The following is a 22,437-nucleotide window of genomic DNA, read 5'->3' on the forward strand; positions in this document are numbered from 1 at the left end:
ATGGCTGAATATAATTTTTATCTTATTTTTTTTTTTTTTGATACATGAACCCAGGTTTTAGTAATTTATTTCTATAATAAAAAAATTAAATGATTATTAATATAATTCAATTTGATTAATAACCAATCAAGCATACTTTAAATAAATTTTTATTGATTCATTTATTTTTTTTTTTCTTTTAATTTCAATGGTCTTTATAAAAAGGCTATTTTTTTAAAATTTTTTGTTAAAACTTTAGTAATAAATAATAAATTGAAAATAATAATTAAATAATATTGATATTTTTTAAATATTTAAATAATTTATTTCTTATACATATATAATAAATTGTAATTATTTTTTATCTAAAAAAAATTTATCAACGGCGCCAATAATTTAAAAAAAATTTTATAATTAAAATGAAAATGGCGCTTGACGATAGCGCTAATGTCGCGAATTTTAGCCGTATCAATAAAATCATATAAATGTGTATGTAAATTGTGTGTGTACATGCAGTTAGTACAAAAAAAAAAAAAATGATACCATGTATGGATATTGAGAAGGTCAAGGTCGAGGGCCGGAAAAACGTGTGTATCAAATTGCATCATAAAAACTTCATAAAATTTATTTAATTATAAATTATTTTTGACATAAACAAATTGAAATTTAATTTTTTTTATGGAATATATAGTTGTGTTGATCTATGTGTAAGTGATTTGTGTTGATAAAATAAGTTATTAATATTGTCAAGCACATTTTATTGTTAGTTGGTTGGGGATTGAGCCAAGACCTCCAGTGTGTTACTGATAATAAAATATTATAAGAGGGGCGACTGTTGAATAAAAATTTTCATAATACAGATAATAATGTCTTTGCACTTTCTGTAAATATTAAAACAACGCGTGTGTTACAAATGTAAACATATAGATCTTAGATCAATGCCACTGTGCTATCAAATTACAAAATTTTTTTTTTTGAAAATAAAGAATATCTACTCATCAAAGTGTCTCCAAGGTCAGTTAATACTCAAGTATATTTTTGATTAAAAAAAGAAAACAATTAAATGTTATTTTTAAAGTCTGATAATATTCTAATTTAAAAATATTATTTAGTTGTATTGATTTTCGTATAGAAATCAATATTAAAATTAACAACAACTGATAATTATTTTTAGTGTATTTGAATATTTTTTTTGTTTGATAAAAAGTTAGAATTTTTTAAAACTACAGATAACAGCTTAACGACAGTTATTTAAATAATTTATTTATCCATAAATATATAAACATTCATAATAATAAATAAAATATAAACCAACAATTCAAAATTTCAAATAAAAAAATATCACAATAGTTTAAAACCAAGTTTAAATAATAATTAAAATATAAATAAATAATAATTAAAATATTTTAAAAATAAATTCTAATGATTATTAAAAATAATAAATAAATAAAAAAAAAAAAAATTAGATTAAATTAATTGACAAAGTCAAGTGGATTAAATGAAAGAAGGGCTCCGAGTTGTTCCGCTTTAGAAAAAAATTTATCGTTTTGATTAACATGACACAATATTTCAAAAGAATAAATCAAAATTAATAAAAAATTTTTTATTTTGTTAATAAAATTAGTAAATTTAATTTAATTATAATCCATACATATATAATATTTTTGATTATTATTTATTGTTGATTAAAATAAAAATTTTTTAAAAGATTTTTTTAATTTATCATCTCTTTGATTGTTGATGATAAATTTCGATTCTGTCATTATAAGACTCACCAAACTGGTATAAAAGTATACTACATTGATATAGTATACATTTTTATATTAAAATAAAAATAACAAGTCAACGTTGTCCCTTGGTATCTGCGTAGATGTATGTTACGACTTTAGTTTATACCGGCACATCAACCACACCAAACGTTCATCGACTTCAGCAGACTTAAGTTGTCATCTAGACCTTCAATCAATTGGTACATTTGATTTTAAAAATCATTCAATTTAAAATATACATAATTTTATCATAAAAAAATTACACAATATATTTGTTTTTTTAATTTTTAAATATTTATTTATAATTATCAAATTTATTTAATAAAAATTTCCGGGTTATTATTTTTAGAATAAAAACTTTTCCATTTGATATTAATTTTTTATCAATAATAAATATAAAAAAAATTAGCAATCACTAATTTATATTCATTCAAATTAATGACTATTGATAAATTAAAATACAATTTATATTATTATTTACGTAATAATATTAATTTAAATGATGATAATTGATTGTTAAAAAAAATTATAAAAATTGAGTACAATATCCGAGTGATTTTTAATATTATTTATTGAACTTTGAACTAATTGTTATATTAAATATTAAATGAGATGAATATTCTATTGTTTATTTATTTTTTTATTACATTGTGAGTCATTGACCGTATCATTACCACTGACCAAGGTGTCTCATTACACATCTTGAGTATTTTTTTTTTCTTAACTTTATAACGAGATCATGTACTTGTTAAACTTGTGATACAAAGATACATGTATATATATTAATTTTTTATTATTTTTTTAAGTTGATGAGAACCTGGTGATCCAAGGAATATCACGTAACATTGTCAAGTTAATATGACGGTGACAGGATACGTAGAACAAACACAAGAGCTGAATTTAACGATACCAACTAACGAAAAGAAATTTGATATGATTAATCAACAAAGTAGCACTGATGATACATCACAAGATAAAATAACAATAAATAATAAAAATATACAAGATGAAAATGAACCATTTATTGATAATAATGATAAAAAATTATCAAAAACATTTGTTGATGGTTTAAAAATTGAAATTGTATCAAATAAAATTGTTAAAAAAAAATCCAATGATAATGATGATGCTGATGACAATAAAAATAATGAACATAATCCACCAGATGGTGGAGTTAGAGCATGGTCAATAATGCTTGGTAGTTTTTTTATAAATGGTATATTATTTGGTGTTATTAATTCATACTCATTGATTTATACTGAATTAACAAAAGAATTAATAAAAATTAATGAAACTGAAATTTCATGGAAAGCATGTAAGTCAAATATTTTAAAAATTATCACTTGATTATAAATTATAAATTATTGTTAAAGATTTTCTATGACATTATTTAATGATCCATATGCCAATTAAAAGAATCTTTTCAACAAGTTTATTTTAATGATGCATAACATGAATAAACATTTTTTATGATAAATTTAATTTAATTTTTGATGAATCATAATCATTAACTTCAAATTTAATAATGCAAATATTATTATTATTTTTCTATAGCACTTGTTGGATCATTAACGATAGGTACGACATTTCTATTGTCACCAGTATCTGGTATTCTCACTGATAAAATTGGCATTCGAATGACAACACTTATTGGTGGTGCTTTGGCAACTGGAGGTCTTCTTTTGTCTTCAATGTTTTCATCAAGAGTAAGATTATTTTATAATTGAAATATTATTATTATTATTACCATTAAATAATCAAATGAATTTTGTAATTTTATTTTTTCATCAGGTTGAAATATTGTATTTGACTTATGGTGTTATTTATGGACTCGGTGCAAGTCTTGCTTATACACCAAGCCTTGTTATTTTAGGTCATTATTTTAAAAAATATATTGGTCTTGTTAATGGTATTGTCACTGCTGGAAGTTCAATATTTACAATAATAATGCCAAATATTATTGAATATTTATTACATGAATATAATTTAGTTATTACACTGAGAAGTTTAGCTTTTCTTACATCTGTCGTAATGTTGTGTGCAATATTATTCAAACCAATTACTCGTAATTAAATTTATTTTATTTATTTATTATAATTATTGCTTGTTAAATAAATATTAATGGTGATTTTTTATTTTTTACAATAGCTATTGAATTGCCAAAAACACCTGTTGAAAATTCAATGGTTAAAAAAAAATCAATATCATCAGCAATTATTGATACTTCAATATGGAAACGTAAACGTTACGTTGTTTGGGCAAGTGCAATTCCAATTGCATTATTTGGGTAATTATTTTTTAAATATAAATTACATGAAAAAAAAAAATTAAATTATTTTTATTTCAGTTATTTTGTGCCATACGTTCATATTGGAAAATTTGTTGAACTTAAATTTTCTGGTCACAGTCAAAAATTGCCCTTAATGTGTATTGGAATATCTTCTGGTATTGGACGTCTTGTATTTGGATATATTGCTGATATTCCTAGAGTTGATCGTATCATGCTACAACAGGTTTTTACATCTCAAATATTTTTCTACTAATTTTTCTCATTAGCAAATAATAATTTAAATAATTTTACTTACAGATATCATTTGTTAGCATTGGAATTTTAACAATGCTTTTACCTTCATCACCTCCTTATTGGGCGATACTTTTAACAATAACTCTTTTAATGGGTTTATTTGATGGATGTTTCATCTCTCTTCTTGGTCCAATAGCATTTGATATTTGTGGAAAAAACGGGGCAACTCAGGCCATTGGATTTTTACTTGGAATGTGTTCAATTCCATTAACAATTGGAGCACCAATTGCTGGTTCAATTTTTGATCATACTGGTAATATATATATATAATTTTATGATTATCAATTATCAATTTTAATTTATTTATATTTAATTTAAGGATCTTATACATTGCCATTTGCATTGGCTGGAATTCCACCGTTGATTGGAGCTTTTGCAATGTGTCTCATTAGATTTTTCAAAAATGATTCGAGTGATGCTAATTCAACTGATGATACTGTGCTTAATGGAACCAGAAATAACGGTTGGTTTTTTTTTTTCTTTTTTAAATTAATTTGTTTAATTGTTATTTATTTATTTTTTTTTTTCGTTAACATATTTTTTTCGCTTGTTTTTAATTTTAATAATTTATTGCTATTGACAAAATATGCTTTGTAGTTTATGTAAGGTGGTGGTTGAATGTTAAATTCACAGGTAAACCTAGAAGTCCACTGGAAATATGGGAAAATCATCATCAATGTTCTGATTGTTATAAATGTATTGCCATCTCGGAGAGTCTTCCTCTTTTATTTAATAGAAAAACTTTTGATAATCTCACTGACTGATTAATTTCTCTTTATTTTTTACTTAATATCTTGTTTATTTTTTCTTTGTTATTGTTTGTTAAGTCTTGGCTGTTGTAACATATTATTTTCTAAATTAGAATATACTCTTTGTGATAATAAAATATATTTTTATTTTCTTTTTATTGTATAGTGCTTTCTTTTAATTCTTTCCTATCTCTCTGTTCTTATTCTTTTTTTTTTTTTTTGCATCAGTAGAAACGTTTTGTTGATTTATTTTCTATAACATGTTATTTATAAGATGTAATTTTTATTTCAGACGAAAAGGAAGTCGCGTAAATTACTTTAACACATGGCCATCGACATCACAAATTTAAAACAAAAATACTTAATTTTTTATATTTTAAATTTGAAAAAAAAAAGAATTTATAAATCGTTAAAAATAAGGATAAGATTTATGGAATTAAATGGTACAAAATTAGCCTTGCGCTTGTCAATTAATTTTTATTTTAAATATTTTTATAGAATTTAATATTCTTTATTGAAAAAATTGAAAAGAAAAAAAGACACATCACGCATAATTTTTATATGAAATTAATTTTTTCCATAGATTTATTTTTAAATATAAAAAACTTATTAAATATAAAATAATAATTAAGCTCAAGTACTCGGAAAGTACTTATTTAAAAACTCATCAACAAAACCCACCGAAAGTTTTTTTAATTTTTTTCTTTTTGTTGATTACACAATAATATAAAAATAATTTTAAAAAAATAAAAACCAGTAAAATTGTAGTGTTCTATTTAAAAAGAAAAAAAAAATATAAATTAATAAGTTGATAATGTTTGTTGAAAAAAATTAAATAAATAAATGATTGTTTTATTGATTTAAATGAGAGATGAGAAATAGACAGCGCAACATCGTCGTTGCTGTACAGCAGAACACAGTGCCACAAGAAAATATCGTGTTAGTTGAACACAGAACGTTCAAACAGTTTCATGCCAAATTGTTGCTCTCCATTCGTTATAACGTATTACACTTAAACTACATTTACAAATTCCCAAAATATACAATTTACTATTAACTTTTAAAATTTATCAAGTTATTTTTATCATTCCTCAACATAGTATCACATTTTACCGCCGTTTTGTATCACAAAAATACTCAACTATTCGTTATTTTCAATATTTCTTTTTTTACAAATAAGTATTTCGTCATTTGTTATTTTTAAATATACATTATGTTAAATATAATATTATTAAAAAAATTTTATCAACAAATAAATAAATAAATAAAAATAAAAAAACAACATTACTGTGATTAAATTTAATAATAAATTAACAAAGCATTTATTACAACAATGTAAATAGTGAAAATACATATTAAATTAGTTAATTGTGAAACAAAAAAAAAATATATCTAGTGTATTTATAAAAAAATTTAATAATTAATATTTTATTTAGTAAAAAAACAGTTGAGACAATTTGATGTTATAAAATTAAATAATTAAAAGCAATCTTGTGTACGTGATGAGCAATAAGTCAACATTATCATCCTCATCATCTTCATCCTCATCGTCATCATCAACAACATCATCATCAAGACAGATAATATTAACTGACAAAAATAAATCATCAAAGTTAAATTTACGTCAAAAAAAAAATCACCTATCAATTGTAAAAAAAGAAATAATTGTTGAAGATGAAATTAAGGTAAACAATTATATTTATAAATTATTAATATTATTATTTTCAAGTTAAACATAATTATTTAGACATATATTGATGATGAAAAAATTGTGTTTACTTATATATACACTTGGGGAGATACATTAAACCAGACTCTGTTCTTATCTTTTGACTCTCACAATACTGGAAAGCTTCATATGATTTTAAAAAAATAATACAAAAATATAGAAAGTTTTTTTTTACACTCTTAATATATTTATATATATTAATGTTAAATGTATATGTAGGTATATATATCGTGTTACATCTCCTTCGCCTGATTTATTCAGGAATCATAATAGGCTGAAATGCGACACCAAAACGGTTCGCCATCATTATACCTTTTGTCTTGTATGTTCACCTGAGCGAATTTATATTTTTTTTTTTTAACAACATTAGAGTCTGCACATAAAATATATCATCATCATACTCATATAATTATAGATTATCAAAGAGGTCCATTTTTGTACTATACCACAATATCAATTTCATTAAAAAAGAAATTTTTTTTTTTTTCATTTTATCAACTACTTATACTTCATCATAAATTGCTAAAATATATATTTAGAATTTTTGTTTTTTTGTTTGGGTTATTAGTTTATGTGTGAAAATTATTGTTTTATTGTATTTGTGTGGGTTATAAATATTTATATGTGTAAGTGACGTAGATTTAAATTTCGAATGGTATGAAGCACGTGTCTGAGATTTAAATAAACCGAGTTCTGTTACGGGAATAGAACGCCTACCCTTTGGACCTTTACGTCTTTCAGCATTACGAAAGGTTTTTTTTTTTTTTGTTACTATTATCATAAATAATTATCTATTTATTATTTTTCAAAGGTATTAATTATTAATCAAGTATTAATTAACTTTAATATTATATTTTTCTTTGTTTTTCATTTTAGTGAATACACACTTGATTTATTTTTTGATTATTTTTATATACACCAGACGTTGTTTTTTATTTTGTTAAATTTTTCAATAGCCCCCTGTGGAGGCCACAAGCTTGTCTCAAAGCTTGGCAATGAGAAAAAAATTATTTTTCAACAAGACAAATTACTATAAATATTTATTAATTATATATATTTTTTTAACATTAATTAAAATGATAAAATTCTTTGAAAAAAATATGAATTTAGTCAGCATAAACCACAGTATAAATCAGTAATTTAAGCTTCATGAAAATGATCCCATAGCAAGGTAAATCCACACCATTAAATGAGCATATATACCCCATGGCCCAGAGTGCAAAATATATGCATAATAAAGCATATAAAAACAAGAAGGGTTGTATGGTTTATCTATCATATAAAATACACATATGTGACGTTACATAAATATAATATAGCTAATGTACCAGCATGCATTTGTGTGATCACAGAACATTGGTAATATGATACCAAGTGAGGCCACCACCTTGCATGCAACATTTGTATATCATTGACGTCATTTTTATAATAGCAATGTTAAATATATATAACTGTATTTAATATTAATCTAATACTATTTATTTGATACATACTTGTCAGTTATTTTTCATGTATTAAAATTTGCCAATTACATTCTTTGAAGCAACTACAGCAAGTGTTATATTTTTTGCTTTCTGATGGAATTTGTCGACAATAAAATATATAACTTTTTGGAGCTTTTTTTTTTATAACTAGGATCAAATATGTATACTAGAAATTTGTAATAGAAAAATGCATTTATTATACTGTTTTATATCTTCTCAATTGAACTCAACAGTGCGGATAACATAACAGTAACGCAACACCGAGTTATTAAATTACCTTCATGTTATACTCCATCATGCGTTGGATATTTTTTATAGAATTTATTATTCATTTTATTTTTTAATTATATTGTATATTCATGTATTTTTTTTTATTATTTTTTATACTTATTTTTAATAATAATAATGAGATAAAAATTATTTTAGAAACTAATTTTAAATGAAAAGATAAATGTAGTTGAGAAAATTATTTTATTCAATTATAACAACTACAAATTTTAATTTACTAATAGTTTAAAATTTAACCTTTATTAAATTGAATAAATAACATTAAAATTATTTATTTAAAAGAATTTTTAAATATTAAAAAAATATTGTATAAATTTAATTGTTTTTTGTTATCAAATATTTATTTCATTGAAGCCAAGGTAATGTTATACTAATGGATTGATGATCATGATATGTTCGTCCGGATACATATTTCTTTCGTATTCCATGATAATACATACCCTTCAACATTTGTATATAATATATACACGTTTTTTTTTTTTTTTCTCGTATTATATCACCATTTATCTGGAATAAATATCTCCACCCATAATAAAAATCAATAACACAATTAAAATAATGATTCATTTATATACATTAAAAAATTAAAATACAAAAAATAAAATTGGATATCAATATCAGTGCAATACAATATCATAAAAATAACAAATAATAAATTTAAATTAACGTAAAATTCATATTTTTATATAAAAAATTGTTACAAAAATAATAAAGGTTTTTTTTTTTTTACTTTTTATTTCCATCATTATAATTGAAATTGATATTTAATATTTTTTAAAATAAAAAATATCATAATTGAATAAAAAATATAAGCTTAATTAATTTTAAAAATGTATTTTTGATTTTTTTTTTCAAATAGGAATATGCTGTAAATGCAATGAGTGAACTTCTTGGATGGTACGGTTATGAAAAAGTTGACAGTGGTTGTACACAAGATTTAAATCTTGATCATTTTTCACCACTGTCAAATATTAAAAAACCAATAAACACAATAAGATATAAAGATGTTAAAAATATAAAAAATAATATATTAATTAATAGTAAAAAATTAATTAATAATACAAAATCATCAACAGACAGTATTTCAATAATTCCATCAAATAAAAATGATAAATTTTTCATGGAACATTTATCAACAATTACCACAACATCAACAAGTCCAAGAATACCTGATAATGGTGATTCAGCTTCTGATACACCAGGTAATATATCAAATAAATAATTAATATTATTATTTTTAAAAATATCAAGATGATAGATTTATTTTATTATTTCTTTTTCTTTGTAATTTAAATGTTTTTTAATTTTATTTTTAAAACTTGAAAAGTTTTTATACAGAGTGAATACGATATTACAGAGTAAGATGAATTGAAACTTATCTCATCTAGCATCCTAGATTGTAGCCTATAAAGTGTTCAATTAATAATTACCAACGTGTCTTCAACAAAGACATGAAGGTCTTCTTGTTACTAATACCACAAGGATCCACAATGTGGTTTCATAAACTTTGATGAAACTTTAACAAAATAATTAATGTCTCTTGACTCTTATCATCATCATTCAAGTTTAATATTTTTTTTTTCAACTATTTTTATTAAACCACACTTGTTAAATTAATTTATCAAGAACAATAAATGTAAAAATAATATTAATAGAACAAAAAAAAATTAATTAAATAATTAAAAAATAAATTATATTCAATGAGATAATTACTAGAGATATACGATAACATCAATAACTAGGGTAGCTCCTTTGTAGATTAATTTCCCAAAGACAATATCAAGTTATCAAATAATTTACTATATCTAAAAACATATTTATTATTAGTTTAATATTTTATGATTAATATAATTATTTTAAATCATTAGTTTAATTTATTACTGTAGTATTATTTGACAATGGATTTTTAACAGTACTTGAAATTCTAGAAGCTCTTGTTCCGATGGTTCAGATGAGCAAAAGCTATATTCTCAGCAACATTACTCTAGGGGTATCCGATAGTATTGGCACTGCGATATTTTCAGATTGTAACTATAATTATTTAAAAGCTTGTGTTACTCGAGACTATTGTGACATAGTTTTACACGTTATACGAAAAAAAAAAAGAAAATGAAAACGAAAATAACATGAAACAAAATCATTTTGATATTTGAGTTTTTATTTTTTTTTTGATTACCAATGAAAAACAAATAAATATAAACAAGAGAATGTAAATATTATTTTCTAAATTATAGACTCGAGTTCGATGGCATGTACCACATGTGGACGTACTGGTACATGGGAGCCTGGAAGTGCATCAAGTAGTTCAATATCATTTGATGGTTTAAATAATTCTGGACGTTTTTGTAGTGAAGCTTGTTTTGCTGCTGGTAGACGTGCTGCATTTAAAAGAGCAAGAACTTGTGATTGGTGTAGACACGTTCGACATTCCGTTAGTTATGTTGATTTTCAGGTAAATTAATATGAAAAAAAATATTAAATATTAATTATAATAAATAATAATGTAAATTAAATTAAAGGATGGTGAAAGTCAGCTACAATTTTGCAGTGATAAATGTTTAAATCAATATAAAATGAATATTTTTTGTCATGAAACACAAACTCATTTGGCACTTCATGGTTCTAATACATCAATACCAATTGTCATTGGTAATATTAATAATGAAACAACTGGTAGTGGTGGTGGTTTAATAACACCAGAATTATGGATGAGAGATTGTCGTTCACCAGGATCATTACAAGATGAAACAGAAGATGATGAAGCACTTATTGTTGATGATGAACCACCAACAAGTTGTAATGAAGCTGATATTGATATTGATACTGATGGACATGATTCAATTTATCAAGATGACATTAATAAAATTAATCATAAAAAAACAATTATTGATATTGAAAATGAAAATGTTGAAAATGCTATTAAAGAATCATTAGCTGAAGATAAACAAAGAAAGTCATTAGAATATAAAAATATATTATATAAAAAAAATCATAAAAAATACCAAAGTTTATTGGAAAATAAAATTAATAATAATTATTCAGATAAAAACATAAAAACAAATACATCATTTCCAAGTATACAAGTACGTGATGTAAGAAAAATGTTAAATAATGATAAAAAAAATGATGAAAAATTATATTTATTAAATGATCTAAATGATAATAATAACAAAAATAAAAATTGGTTTAATAAAAAAACAAAAATTGATTATATTGAATCAAAAAAAATTTATGATAATTTAACAAATTTTCATAATAATACAAAAACATCAATCATTTCAGAAAATATAATGGGTCCACCATCATATAATTATTATCATAAAAAAAAACAACAATTATCAAATGATAATAATCAACATTTATTACCACCTGTAACTGTTTTAGTTCCATATCCAATTCCGATTCCAATTCCAATACCAATACCAATACCAATACCAATTCCAATATCATCATTAAAAAGCTTTTTTGACAATAAAAAAAAAGACATAAATAATGAAAATTTAATTGTTAATGATAATAATAACATTGAAAGTCCTCAAGATCTTTCAAAACGTAAAAATTACGATACAATTAATCACGAAAAAATAACAAAGAATGATGATAAATTAACAAATTGTAAAATTAAAAATTATCCAGTATCAAGATCAAGTATTTCAACGGTATCATTATCACCAGCTTTGTCAACAAAATCAAGTAAAGATACACATGATCATGATGATGACGATAATGTCAATGATGGTGATGATGACAATGACGATGATAGCAATAAAAGACAAGGTATTATTAGATCACTCAGAAAACGTAGACATCAAATACATGATAGCAATGATAATAATAATATCAAAATTAAAAAAAGAAATAAATTTGTTTATGTTTAATTATATTATACCAATAGTGATATCTTTTTTTTTTTTTTTTTGATTAAAAATTATTTATATCTTGATGTTTGTTATTTTTAAAAATTAAATATTTTTAATTGTTTTAATTACAGTGCTGGTGCCTAATTATTTTATTTTTTTTTTGTTTTAAAAACAGTGAAATATTTGTGTAAAATTTTATCAAAATAAAAAGCTGAATAAAAATAATGTATTTGTTTTTTTTTTTTTTTAAATAAAAATAATTTTTATTTGTGACTGAATGTTTATTTAAAAAAAAATAAAAATGATTCATTGATTATAAATATCCCATAGTGAAATTGTGCCATCTTTTCCAGTTGCAGCCATTAAATTTTTATTATTGTAAGCTTGAATTTTATCAACTGAATATGTTATATCAAAAATAGTTGATCTATGTTGATCAAGAACAACTAATGGTCTTAATGATTTCCATGAGTATATTCTAATTCTTCCATCCCAACAACCAGCAGCAAATACTTTTGAATCAACTCTTGTTGCAAGAACAGATGTGCCTGAATTTTTCATAGTTATTGGTGTTTTATAAACGAGCTCATAATTTTTTGTTAGATGAAATACCTGTTAAAATAATTAATTGTATATTTAAAAAGTTTCTGTCTTTTATTTATCTAGCTATTGATTGAGTAAATAAATTAAATTAATGATAAACTACACTTACATCAATTTTATCTGTTGGACTTCCAATGATTCCTCTCATCCAGTAATTATCAAAATTAATTGTCATAGGACATGATTCATTTTCCAATAAATTATTAACACTTCCATTATCAATATCCCATGATGCAATAGTACCACTTTCATATCCAACAAGTACAATATTTTTATTATCAATACCACAATTTTTAATAGCCATAACTTCACCCAATTCTTTTGGTATTTTTGATGATTCAAGTTTACGAATAATTTCAAATGTTTTCAATGAAAATATACCAACATTTGATTTTGCAAGTGGAATAAGCATCAAATCATTTGACAATTTTTCACATCTTTAATACATAGAAAGAAAACATAGAATTAAATTAACAAAATTTCTATTTTTTTATTTAGTAAAAATTAATTATAAATACCTGCAAAAACCATAGTAATCAGTTTCAATTGTTTTATTAAAAATCCATGTTGAACCATGACTTATCCAAATATCAATAGAACCATTTTTTTTTTGTATTATTAATTTTTCATCATCAAATGATAGCATTGAAAGACACTGTTGTTTGTCTTTATCATCATCATGATTTTCTAATTTACCAGTTTCTCGATGACTCTAAAAATATAAATAAACAATATATATTATTGATAGAAATTATTTAGAATTTAAAAATTAATATTACCTTTAAATCCCAAATATAAATAATGCCATTTTCACCACCAGCATAAATATGCTCATAGTAAGGTGATATTTTAAACAATAGACTATGAACTGGACCCATATCACCACGTAGGATGTAAATTGGATCAGGAGGAAGAATAGCCATATTTTATTTAAATATTTGTACTATTAATATTTAAAAAATGACTTGTTATTTTGACTGATTTAATAAGCTTTATTTTAATAATAAAAAATTTATTTTTATTATATTTTTATAATAATTATTGATATAAAGTGTCAAAATTTTTTCATGTATTTTTATGTTTTTTGTCAATTGTTATTTGATTAATTAAAAATTAAATTAATAAAGGCACAAAATTGTAGATTTTTTTTTGTTGACACTTTGATGAGTTAAATATTATATATTATTATTTGCATATTTACTTAGCTATTGTTGTTATTTAAAATAAAAAAATAAATATTAATTGTAAACAAACATCACAGATTATTTGATAGGTTAATTACCTAAAAAAGGCTTTCACCTGTTTAAAATATAATGACAAAAATATAATTGTCATTGAGGAAAAAAAAAAAATAACAATACTGAAAAAATGGAGTTGAAATTTGATGGATTAATTTTGGATCAGCTGATTTTTAACAACAATGAGAATTTGATACCCTCTTTAGTTGGATTTTCATTTATTTTTATCAACAGAAATTTATCATGCCTACATTGCCGACTGTTTACAGAAATTTAAAACTATTTTATTTATTTAAAAAAATATGAGACGAAATAATTTAAACAATTAGCATTGAAATAAAATAATAATTTAACAATATTAGTAGCAAAAAAAAAAATAGTAGTAATGATTTAAATAAAAAAAAAACAAAAATAGTAATTTAAAATTAAAAAACAATTACAACAAATCAAACAAAGAAAATAATAATTAATAAAAACTTGTCAAATGCATTGCATTATGTATTTATTTATTCATTTTTTTAAATTCATTTATTTTTTATACATATATATACTCTCGCGTAATATTTATAGATAATAGTTTGAGATTTTTATTATTTTATCAGAATGGCATTTAAATTTGACCATATTATTTTGTTTTTTCAGCCATCATATTGAAGTAGTATCAATTATTTTTTTCTAGTATAATTCACAATAAATTAACCACGTTAACTTTTATATATACATGCAATTTTTATTTTTTTATTAATGATGACAATACATTAACCATTCATTTGTAGATTTATTTATGTTATAGTTATTAATTCATTTTTTTTTTTTCATTTTTATTTATTTTTCTGTAACACATATCAACAATTGCAGACTAAATTTTTAAATTAACAGAACTTTTCTTTTTTTACTTTGTTAAAAAACAATAATTTATTTGTTAAATATTATTTAAACTATTGTTTTTTTCATGTATTATATTGATAATTAATTTTTGTTTTTGTTTTGAAAATGTAATTTAACAAATAAAGGAATTTATTTTGCTCAGTTAAATTTTTTAAATCCATTTAATTGTTATTTATTTAAATTATTTATAATAAATTTTGACGGAATGGCATATATATAATATTTAAATTGAATATTCGATTGACATATAAATTATTGAATTTTTAAAACATTGGAAAGAGAATTATAAATAAATTATCTATCAATCGACAAATATGACATCTTAATTAATATATATTATTTTTTTTCAAATAATATTATTATTTATTATTCGAACTTTTTTTTATTTTTCAAAATCATTATTTATATATATTTTATTATGAAAAACATTTAAAGAATTATAACGTTTTTAGTGAGCAGTCTTAAGATGGGGGATAAATTTCCTAAGAAGACATTATTAATTGAAAAAAAACCTAATAATAATATTTAAAAATATTAATAAATAAATATTGTTCCATTGTTATGATAATCATTTTAAAAATAATAATAGCTTTCATAAAAATTCTTAGAAAATTTTTTTTTATATATACTTTTTTTTTATTTTTTTTATTCTGAATGAATGAATGATTAATATGATTAATTGAGAATGGAATATTTCCATGAAATAAGTTGATTAAAATCACCAGAAGAAAAAAATATAAAATGAAAAAAAAATTAATAAATAAAATGTTATTACTTTTCTTTGTTTCATTCAAGTAATTATTATTTTTTTTTTTTTTCATTTCATATAATGCTCGCAACATTCGTTATTGAATGAAGATTGTCATCGGCTATATTTTAATACTATATACTTAATAATTTTGATAATTGTAGAATTTAATTGCGCACTATACAACTACTAATTTTATTATTATTAATATTTTTTTTACCATATGACAAATCATCCAAACAATTTATTTTCTTATCGAAACATGGAAATTTTTTTAATTATAAAGTTGAATTAATAATAATTATTATTGACAATGATTTTTTTTTTTTTCTTTTTCTCGTGTTTTAATGAGTAAGTAGAGGTACATTTTGTTTAATTTTTTTTTTTAATTTTTCGTTAATTTGTTTCATTTTCAATGGCATTCTATTATTTTATTTTTTTTTATTTTTTTTATTTCTTAGTTCTAGAAAAAGCAGGTACGTACATAGACAGGTCGTTGGATAATTTTTTTCTTCATTTTTAAAATAATACTCAGGGCATATAGTTCTTACAATATTTATATATGAAAAAAAAGGGTGAATAAAAGTAAAATAAAAAATGAATTTGGAGCAAGTAACGAAACAAGTATTGAACTCTGATCGATATTTTTTATGACTGAGCATGTCAATAGTTTCACATTTTTAATTTCACATTTGAGCTTATATTCATATATTAATTTTTTTTTTAGTTAAATATATAATTTCATATCGAAAATCATACACTTGTTAATTTTTTTTTAATTCAAATTTTTAAAGCATCATTAAAACTGTAGATGATTGTTTCATTTTTTCATTTAAATTCAAATTAAATGGTTTAAATTTTTTTTCACTTTTTCAATGATAACATTTATATATATAGAACATTTGACTGTTTTTTTATTTTATTATTATTTATACGTATTTCATTTAAATATTTTTTGAATTTTTGGATTACTTTTTTTTTATTTTTTTTTATATTATGTGAAAGTGGCAAGGTAAAATAATCGAACGTGTGTTTTATAACACCCTGTCAAAATAGACCATCAATAATGACATTGGACTAGATTTTTTTTTTTTTTTTTTGTATGTTTTATTCAATATATTTCCATACTTTATTCCATAAATATATTTACCATTTTTTTTTTGATACTCAAACTCTTGTTTATTTATATTTAAATGAAAATATTTTAGTAAAAGACTGCAATGAGGTTTTGTTATTATATATTAAATATTTTTAAATTTTAAAAATCAACAACAAACACTGTACGAATTTAATTATCGAAAATTAGGCATTTAGTATCCAAAATAAAATTCATACTATTATTAGTATAATTTATCTTTTTTTTTAATGTTTTTTTTTTTGTCTCCTATAACACCATCGTTGTATTTAAATTTTAACTTGAATTTCATTTAATAATCTACTTTAATTAGTTGATTTAAATAACATTAATAAAAAAAAAAAATGAATAAATAATAATTACAAATTAGTATTTAATGATAAATTATTAACAAAAAACAGTTGGAATATATTTTTGAATGTTATAAATGGGTGTGAATAATAAACCCATATTACACAAAGTGTTTAATAAAATTTATAGGCCGGGCTCATCTAATTATCGTAATATATATCATAAGTAAAATACGAGTTTTTAAAATAACACTGTAATTGGCTGTTATTTCGATCAAATTATTACTATTAATAACTATTATTTTTTCATCATATAATTTTAAAATCATAATAATTATTATTAATTCAATTTAACTTCAATTTTTTTTCAATTTTTTAATATTAAAAATCAATTTATTATATTTATTAACACACATTTATTAAACGTTATGATGTTTTTTTGTTCTGTTTTATTAAAGTATGAACTTTAAAATAATTTCATGAATAAATAAATTAATGTAATAATTAATTAAACAAAAATGTATCTAATTTTTAAAATTAAAAAATAACAAGCAAAAAATTAATTTAAATTATTAACACGGGTTATATATAGAAAAAATGATTATTTAAATAATTACAAGAGGATAAATGTTAAGGATTTATGTATTGTCGTAATATGTATATAATAATAGGACGTGTATGCACATACCGTGTACACTCGGTGTCAGTTCTGTATAATAATCAGTCAGCCGTGTCGATCGTACAAACTTCCTATGAAAATATTATAATTATAACACAATAATAATAATAATTTTATATAATTTGTTTAATATGACACAACTATAAACTATCACAAAAAAAATTATAAATTCAATTAACAACTGTAATTATATCTAAAAGTTTATAAAATGAAAAATGAAAAATTAAATTTTATTCCAATGAAATTATATTAATAATTGTTAAAAAAATTTATTGAATGACTTTAAATTAAATTATATACCTATTGAAATTTTAAAATCAATTATTTGTTTTTTTTTAGTTTACGTCTAAATTTTAGAGGATATTTTGATAAGTTTGTCGATCATCACACGGCAGCAAAATAACTATAGATCTATAACAAGCTAAACTCAATAACAATGTAAATTATGATAAACTTCATTCTGACATTTTTTTTTTTAAATTAAATATTCTTGTTTTATTAATTTTCCATTAATATTTAACGTTTTATTTATATTTTTTAGTTATTTAAACTAAATAAATTAACCCTTCTTCTTTTTTGCTATGTAATTTGTTATAAATTAAATTATCTATTGAAAAAAAATTAAACAAATTAACTAAATGATAAATTGTTGGTATGATTATCACTGACTGCAAATATGAGATTGTTTATTATTATTAATTTATTTTCAATATAGTATTTGAATACGGCGGAAAAAAAAAAACAAATTCATCATTTTTATATTTGCATTCGAATGACACACATATAATATTTTATTCAATAACGTAAACTCAAATTGTTATTTTTTTTTTCTTTTTTTTATTTTTGTTCTTTTTTTTTTTATCTTTTTTCAATTTTTATAATTTTTTAATATATATATATACACTGACCGATAATAAGAATAACAATTTTTTTTAATTTTTTTTTTTATCAAGACATTGGCTCTTTCAATGTCAAGGCTCATTAATACACATACGATTATCCATTTTTTTTTTTTAATAATAATGTTTTTAAAATTAGATTTTCAATTATCATAGTTCGACCGTTTTAGACACAAATGAAAATTAAGACTGCAGGGTGCGTGAAGGCTACAATTTTTTATCATAACACAATTCACAACTCAACAATCCAAGGGGGGTTGGGCAGGAGGGAAGAATATATATATATTTTTTTTTTATTAGTTACATCAACCTGGATGTCTTTATGAATAGATCTTCCATATATTTTTATTATATCTCATTAAATATATTGTACAGTCTTAGTCAAAAAAAAAATAAAACAAAATGAAAAACATGAATAATAATTTTATAGTTTAATACACACATATAACTTTGTTTTAAATTTTTAAAATTAAATATCAAGTTTTTTAATTTTATTTATATCTGTACCAAATTTTCATTTATATAGAATATATTTTTTTATTATTTTTTTTTTCAGTCATTTACAGAACTATATACTTATACATAACAATCGAGTATTTTTTTTTTTTTTTTACCTTTTCATATATTCATCAAATATTCAAGCACTACTAATGTCAAACGATTATTTTTTTTTATTTTTTTTTTTCATCTGAACTTTATCAAGCAATTTAGAACACCTTATATTCATACTAATATAGTTATTTTTTTCTTTTCAAATGATTAGTTATGTTTATATTTAATTTGTATTTTTCAATTTTTTTTTTTGTTTTTTATCTAATTAATAGTATTTTTTGTTTATCATTTTCATTGTGTTTAATTTATTTATTTGTTTAGATTCATTCTTACTTTGTTTTTTAATTAATTTTTAAAATTTTTGGAAAGCCTGAACGATCCCTGATCTTGGTGAGCTACTATCACGATCGAACTTGATTTTAGGTATATAAACCCTATACACTTTATGCTATTGTTTAAGTCCCAATCGACTCGAACTAACGTAGTATCGAACTGTCGAGTTTTTTTTTAAATATTTTTATTCAATCGAATTTAATCACTTTATTATTAATTTTTTTGTTTAAATCCTCATCATATTTAAATTTAAATTAGTGAGTCATTGGAAGTTTTATTTTATTGTTTATACATATACATATTTATTTATATATTATTATTATTAGTAATTTTTTTTTTATTTTTTGAATGCTTTTTTTTTTGCTTATGGTTTATATGTTAGTGGATAATTTATATAATTTTTAGGTATTATTATTTATAGTATTTTTTATGATTGTTTTATAAATGGTGACTATACAATATCGTTGACCATTATTTTTTATTTTTTCTCTTTTATATTCTGATAATTGTTTTTAATTATACATCAACTAAATGGATTTAAAGACTGTACAATTACGACTTTTAAAACTTTATTTATGGTAGTTATTATAAAAAAAAAAATATAATTATTTAAATTGTGCAGAAATTAAAAAAGGGAAAATTAAATTAAACTTTTTTTACTTTTTTTTCAAGCGTTTGAATAATTGAAAGAAAAAAAATTATTTGATAGAAATAAATGATTGGTTTTTAAACTTTATAATATTTAGTTGAATTTGGTGAATAATTTTTAAAGAAATTATAATTTTTATGACAAATCATTTGTTGAATTTCATCACAGCCAAAAAAAAAAATCTAAAAAAAATGAATTATTTTTTGATTGAAATATTTTGATATAAACTGCTCAATTTTTTGTTAACAGTTAATTTATATTTTTAACAGCAAATTTAATAATGACATTAAATTATTCAAGTCGCATTTTAGTATACTTGATTTTAGCTAATTGACCGCATGTCGATTCAACTGATAAATTAATATTCTATGAAATTGTACGTGGTTTTTCAAGCCAGAATAAAAAAGGACTTCATTAAAAAAAATAAATAAAATATTAATCATGATAAATGGGTGTGGTGAAAATATTGTCCCAAGAAATATATACTTTTTTCTTTGTATTTTTATTATTTATTTTTATTATTATAAATTTTTTTTTTTTATTTGTTTATCTAAATTTCTTTGAATCACCAGAATAACATCAAATTAATTAATTTTTTTAACCATTTTTTTATCAGCTATATTATTAATAAATATGTAGACAACAAATCTGATAATTCTGAATACACGCAACGTTATTTATAATTTTTTAAAAATATTTATTTACCTCTTTTTATATACGAGTGATAAAAAATAAAAAATATAAAAATGCCATTTGACATTTTGAGTCATGAGTTCATGGTGTCAAACAAAATAAATTATTAGCATAAAATAAAATAATTAATATCATTAAAATTAATAATATTTTAAAATAAAATATTGATTTTATTTTATTGAAATTAATTGATGCAATTAAATAAAACTTAAAATAGAAATAAAATTTTACAAAATGTTTAATCGATTTTATCTATTACTCGTATTATTTAATTACAGGAAATTTTTTTAATAAACTCACTTTTAATCATTTTTATAATTTAATTTTTTACTTTAATATAATAATTAGTTAATTTATTTTGTAGACCCAGCCTCCATAAAACTCAAGACTCAAAAAAAAAAATAAAAAAACGACATTTATTTATTTATAAATTTACCTTGACATTATTATGTTAATCTATTTATTAATTTTTTTTTTTATAAATCAAGAAAATATTATATAATGAAAAACACCGATAATTTAATGTATTTTTTTTTTTTTTTTTCCCCGTCAAGATAATAATTTTTATTAATTTAAATATATTTAACATGAAACACATTTAATTAAATTTTTAATTATATTAATATTTGTTATTTAAATATATTTTTCAATTATATATTATTATTATAACATTTATAATTTATTTAATATCAAGATAAATGAAATTAAATTTTTTTGTTAATTAAATTTTGTAAGTTCCTAGAAATCATTTCGAAAAAATTGATATATAATTTTTTTTTTAATTTAAATAACGTCATTTCAATTATTTAAAGTATAATAATTATATTTTTATAGGACAATTATTCCACCCACGTTTATTTATTTTGAGCTTAATGTAGAAATAAATTTCAAATAAATAATGACAGTCTAACAATAGAAAGGAAAAAAAAAAATAAACGATATTATTTATTTTATAAATACTGGTGTCTTGCCAATCAAATGTAATCGTATTCATAGACAGAATTAGCCTCGGCCTTCTTTAATTGATTTCAACTGAGGTTATAAGTACCTACCAACTATTGACGACGACCTTTAATACATGAATTGACGTAAATGTTTTTTTTACCAATGAATAGAGGACAGTAGGGCAATATAAAAAAAAAAAACAATCATTACAAAGATATAAAAATTTATGAAATAAAACAATGAAAAAATCAGTACGAGCTTTTAAATTATATAAAAAAAAATTTATCAATATTAACAAGCTTTCAAATAATAAAATTATTATATTAAAAAAAAAAATTATTTA

General features: G+C 21.1%; 3 protein-coding genes across 6 annotated transcripts; 2 read left to right on the forward strand and 1 right to left on the reverse strand.

Annotated features, from left to right (window-relative positions):
- Positions 1-491: 491 nt before the first annotated feature.
- LOC122851478 (monocarboxylate transporter 10) lies at positions 492-5,607 on the forward strand. 3 transcript variants are annotated; one of them, XM_044150732.1, is made up of 10 exons: positions 493-993; positions 1,850-1,948; positions 2,555-3,063; positions 3,303-3,454; positions 3,540-3,813; positions 3,897-4,035; positions 4,096-4,261; positions 4,336-4,585; positions 4,652-4,795; positions 4,966-5,169. In XM_044150732.1, the coding sequence occupies exons 3-10, from the start codon at positions 2,607-2,609 to the stop codon at positions 5,094-5,096; spliced, it is 1,713 nt and encodes a 570-aa protein (XP_044006667.1). In that variant the 5' UTR covers positions 493-993; positions 1,850-1,948; positions 2,555-2,606; the 3' UTR covers positions 5,097-5,169. The 3 variants fall into 3 exon arrangements, with proteins under 3 accessions (XP_044006669.1, XP_044006666.1, XP_044006667.1); XM_044150734.1 differs by lacking the exons at positions 1,850-1,948; positions 4,966-5,169 and adding an exon at positions 5,374-5,607 and having other exon boundaries at positions 492-993; XM_044150731.1 differs by lacking the exon at positions 1,850-1,948 and having other exon boundaries at positions 492-993.
- Positions 5,608-6,000: 393 nt separating this feature from the next.
- Positions 6,001-12,901, forward strand: LOC122851477 (sine oculis-binding protein homolog A). Its single transcript, XM_044150730.1, has 4 exons — positions 6,001-6,766; positions 9,442-9,784; positions 10,817-11,034; positions 11,102-12,901. The coding sequence occupies exons 1-4, from the start codon at positions 6,584-6,586 to the stop codon at positions 12,458-12,460; spliced, it is 2,103 nt and encodes a 700-aa protein (XP_044006665.1). The 5' UTR covers positions 6,001-6,583; the 3' UTR covers positions 12,461-12,901.
- LOC122851479 (guanine nucleotide-binding protein subunit beta-like protein 1) lies at positions 12,528-14,404 on the reverse strand. Of its 2 annotated transcripts, XM_044150735.1 has the most exons (5): positions 14,328-14,392; positions 13,825-13,988; positions 13,564-13,757; positions 13,155-13,482; positions 12,717-13,054 (listed from the first exon to the last, which is right to left on the reverse strand). In XM_044150735.1, the coding sequence occupies exons 2-5, from the start codon at positions 13,966-13,968 to the stop codon at positions 12,749-12,751; spliced, it is 972 nt and encodes a 323-aa protein (XP_044006670.1). In that variant the 5' UTR covers positions 13,969-13,988; positions 14,328-14,392; the 3' UTR covers positions 12,717-12,748. The 2 variants fall into 2 exon arrangements, with proteins under 2 accessions (XP_044006671.1, XP_044006670.1); XM_044150736.1 differs by having other exon boundaries at positions 12,528-13,054; positions 13,825-14,404.
- Between the last annotated feature and the right edge of the window lie 8,033 nt (positions 14,405-22,437).

The sequence above is a fragment of the Aphidius gifuensis genome, linkage group LG3, assembly GCF_014905175.1.
Source record: "Aphidius gifuensis isolate YNYX2018 linkage group LG3, ASM1490517v1, whole genome shotgun sequence".
In the NCBI taxonomy this organism is placed as follows: Eukaryota; Metazoa; Arthropoda; class Insecta; order Hymenoptera; family Braconidae; genus Aphidius; species Aphidius gifuensis.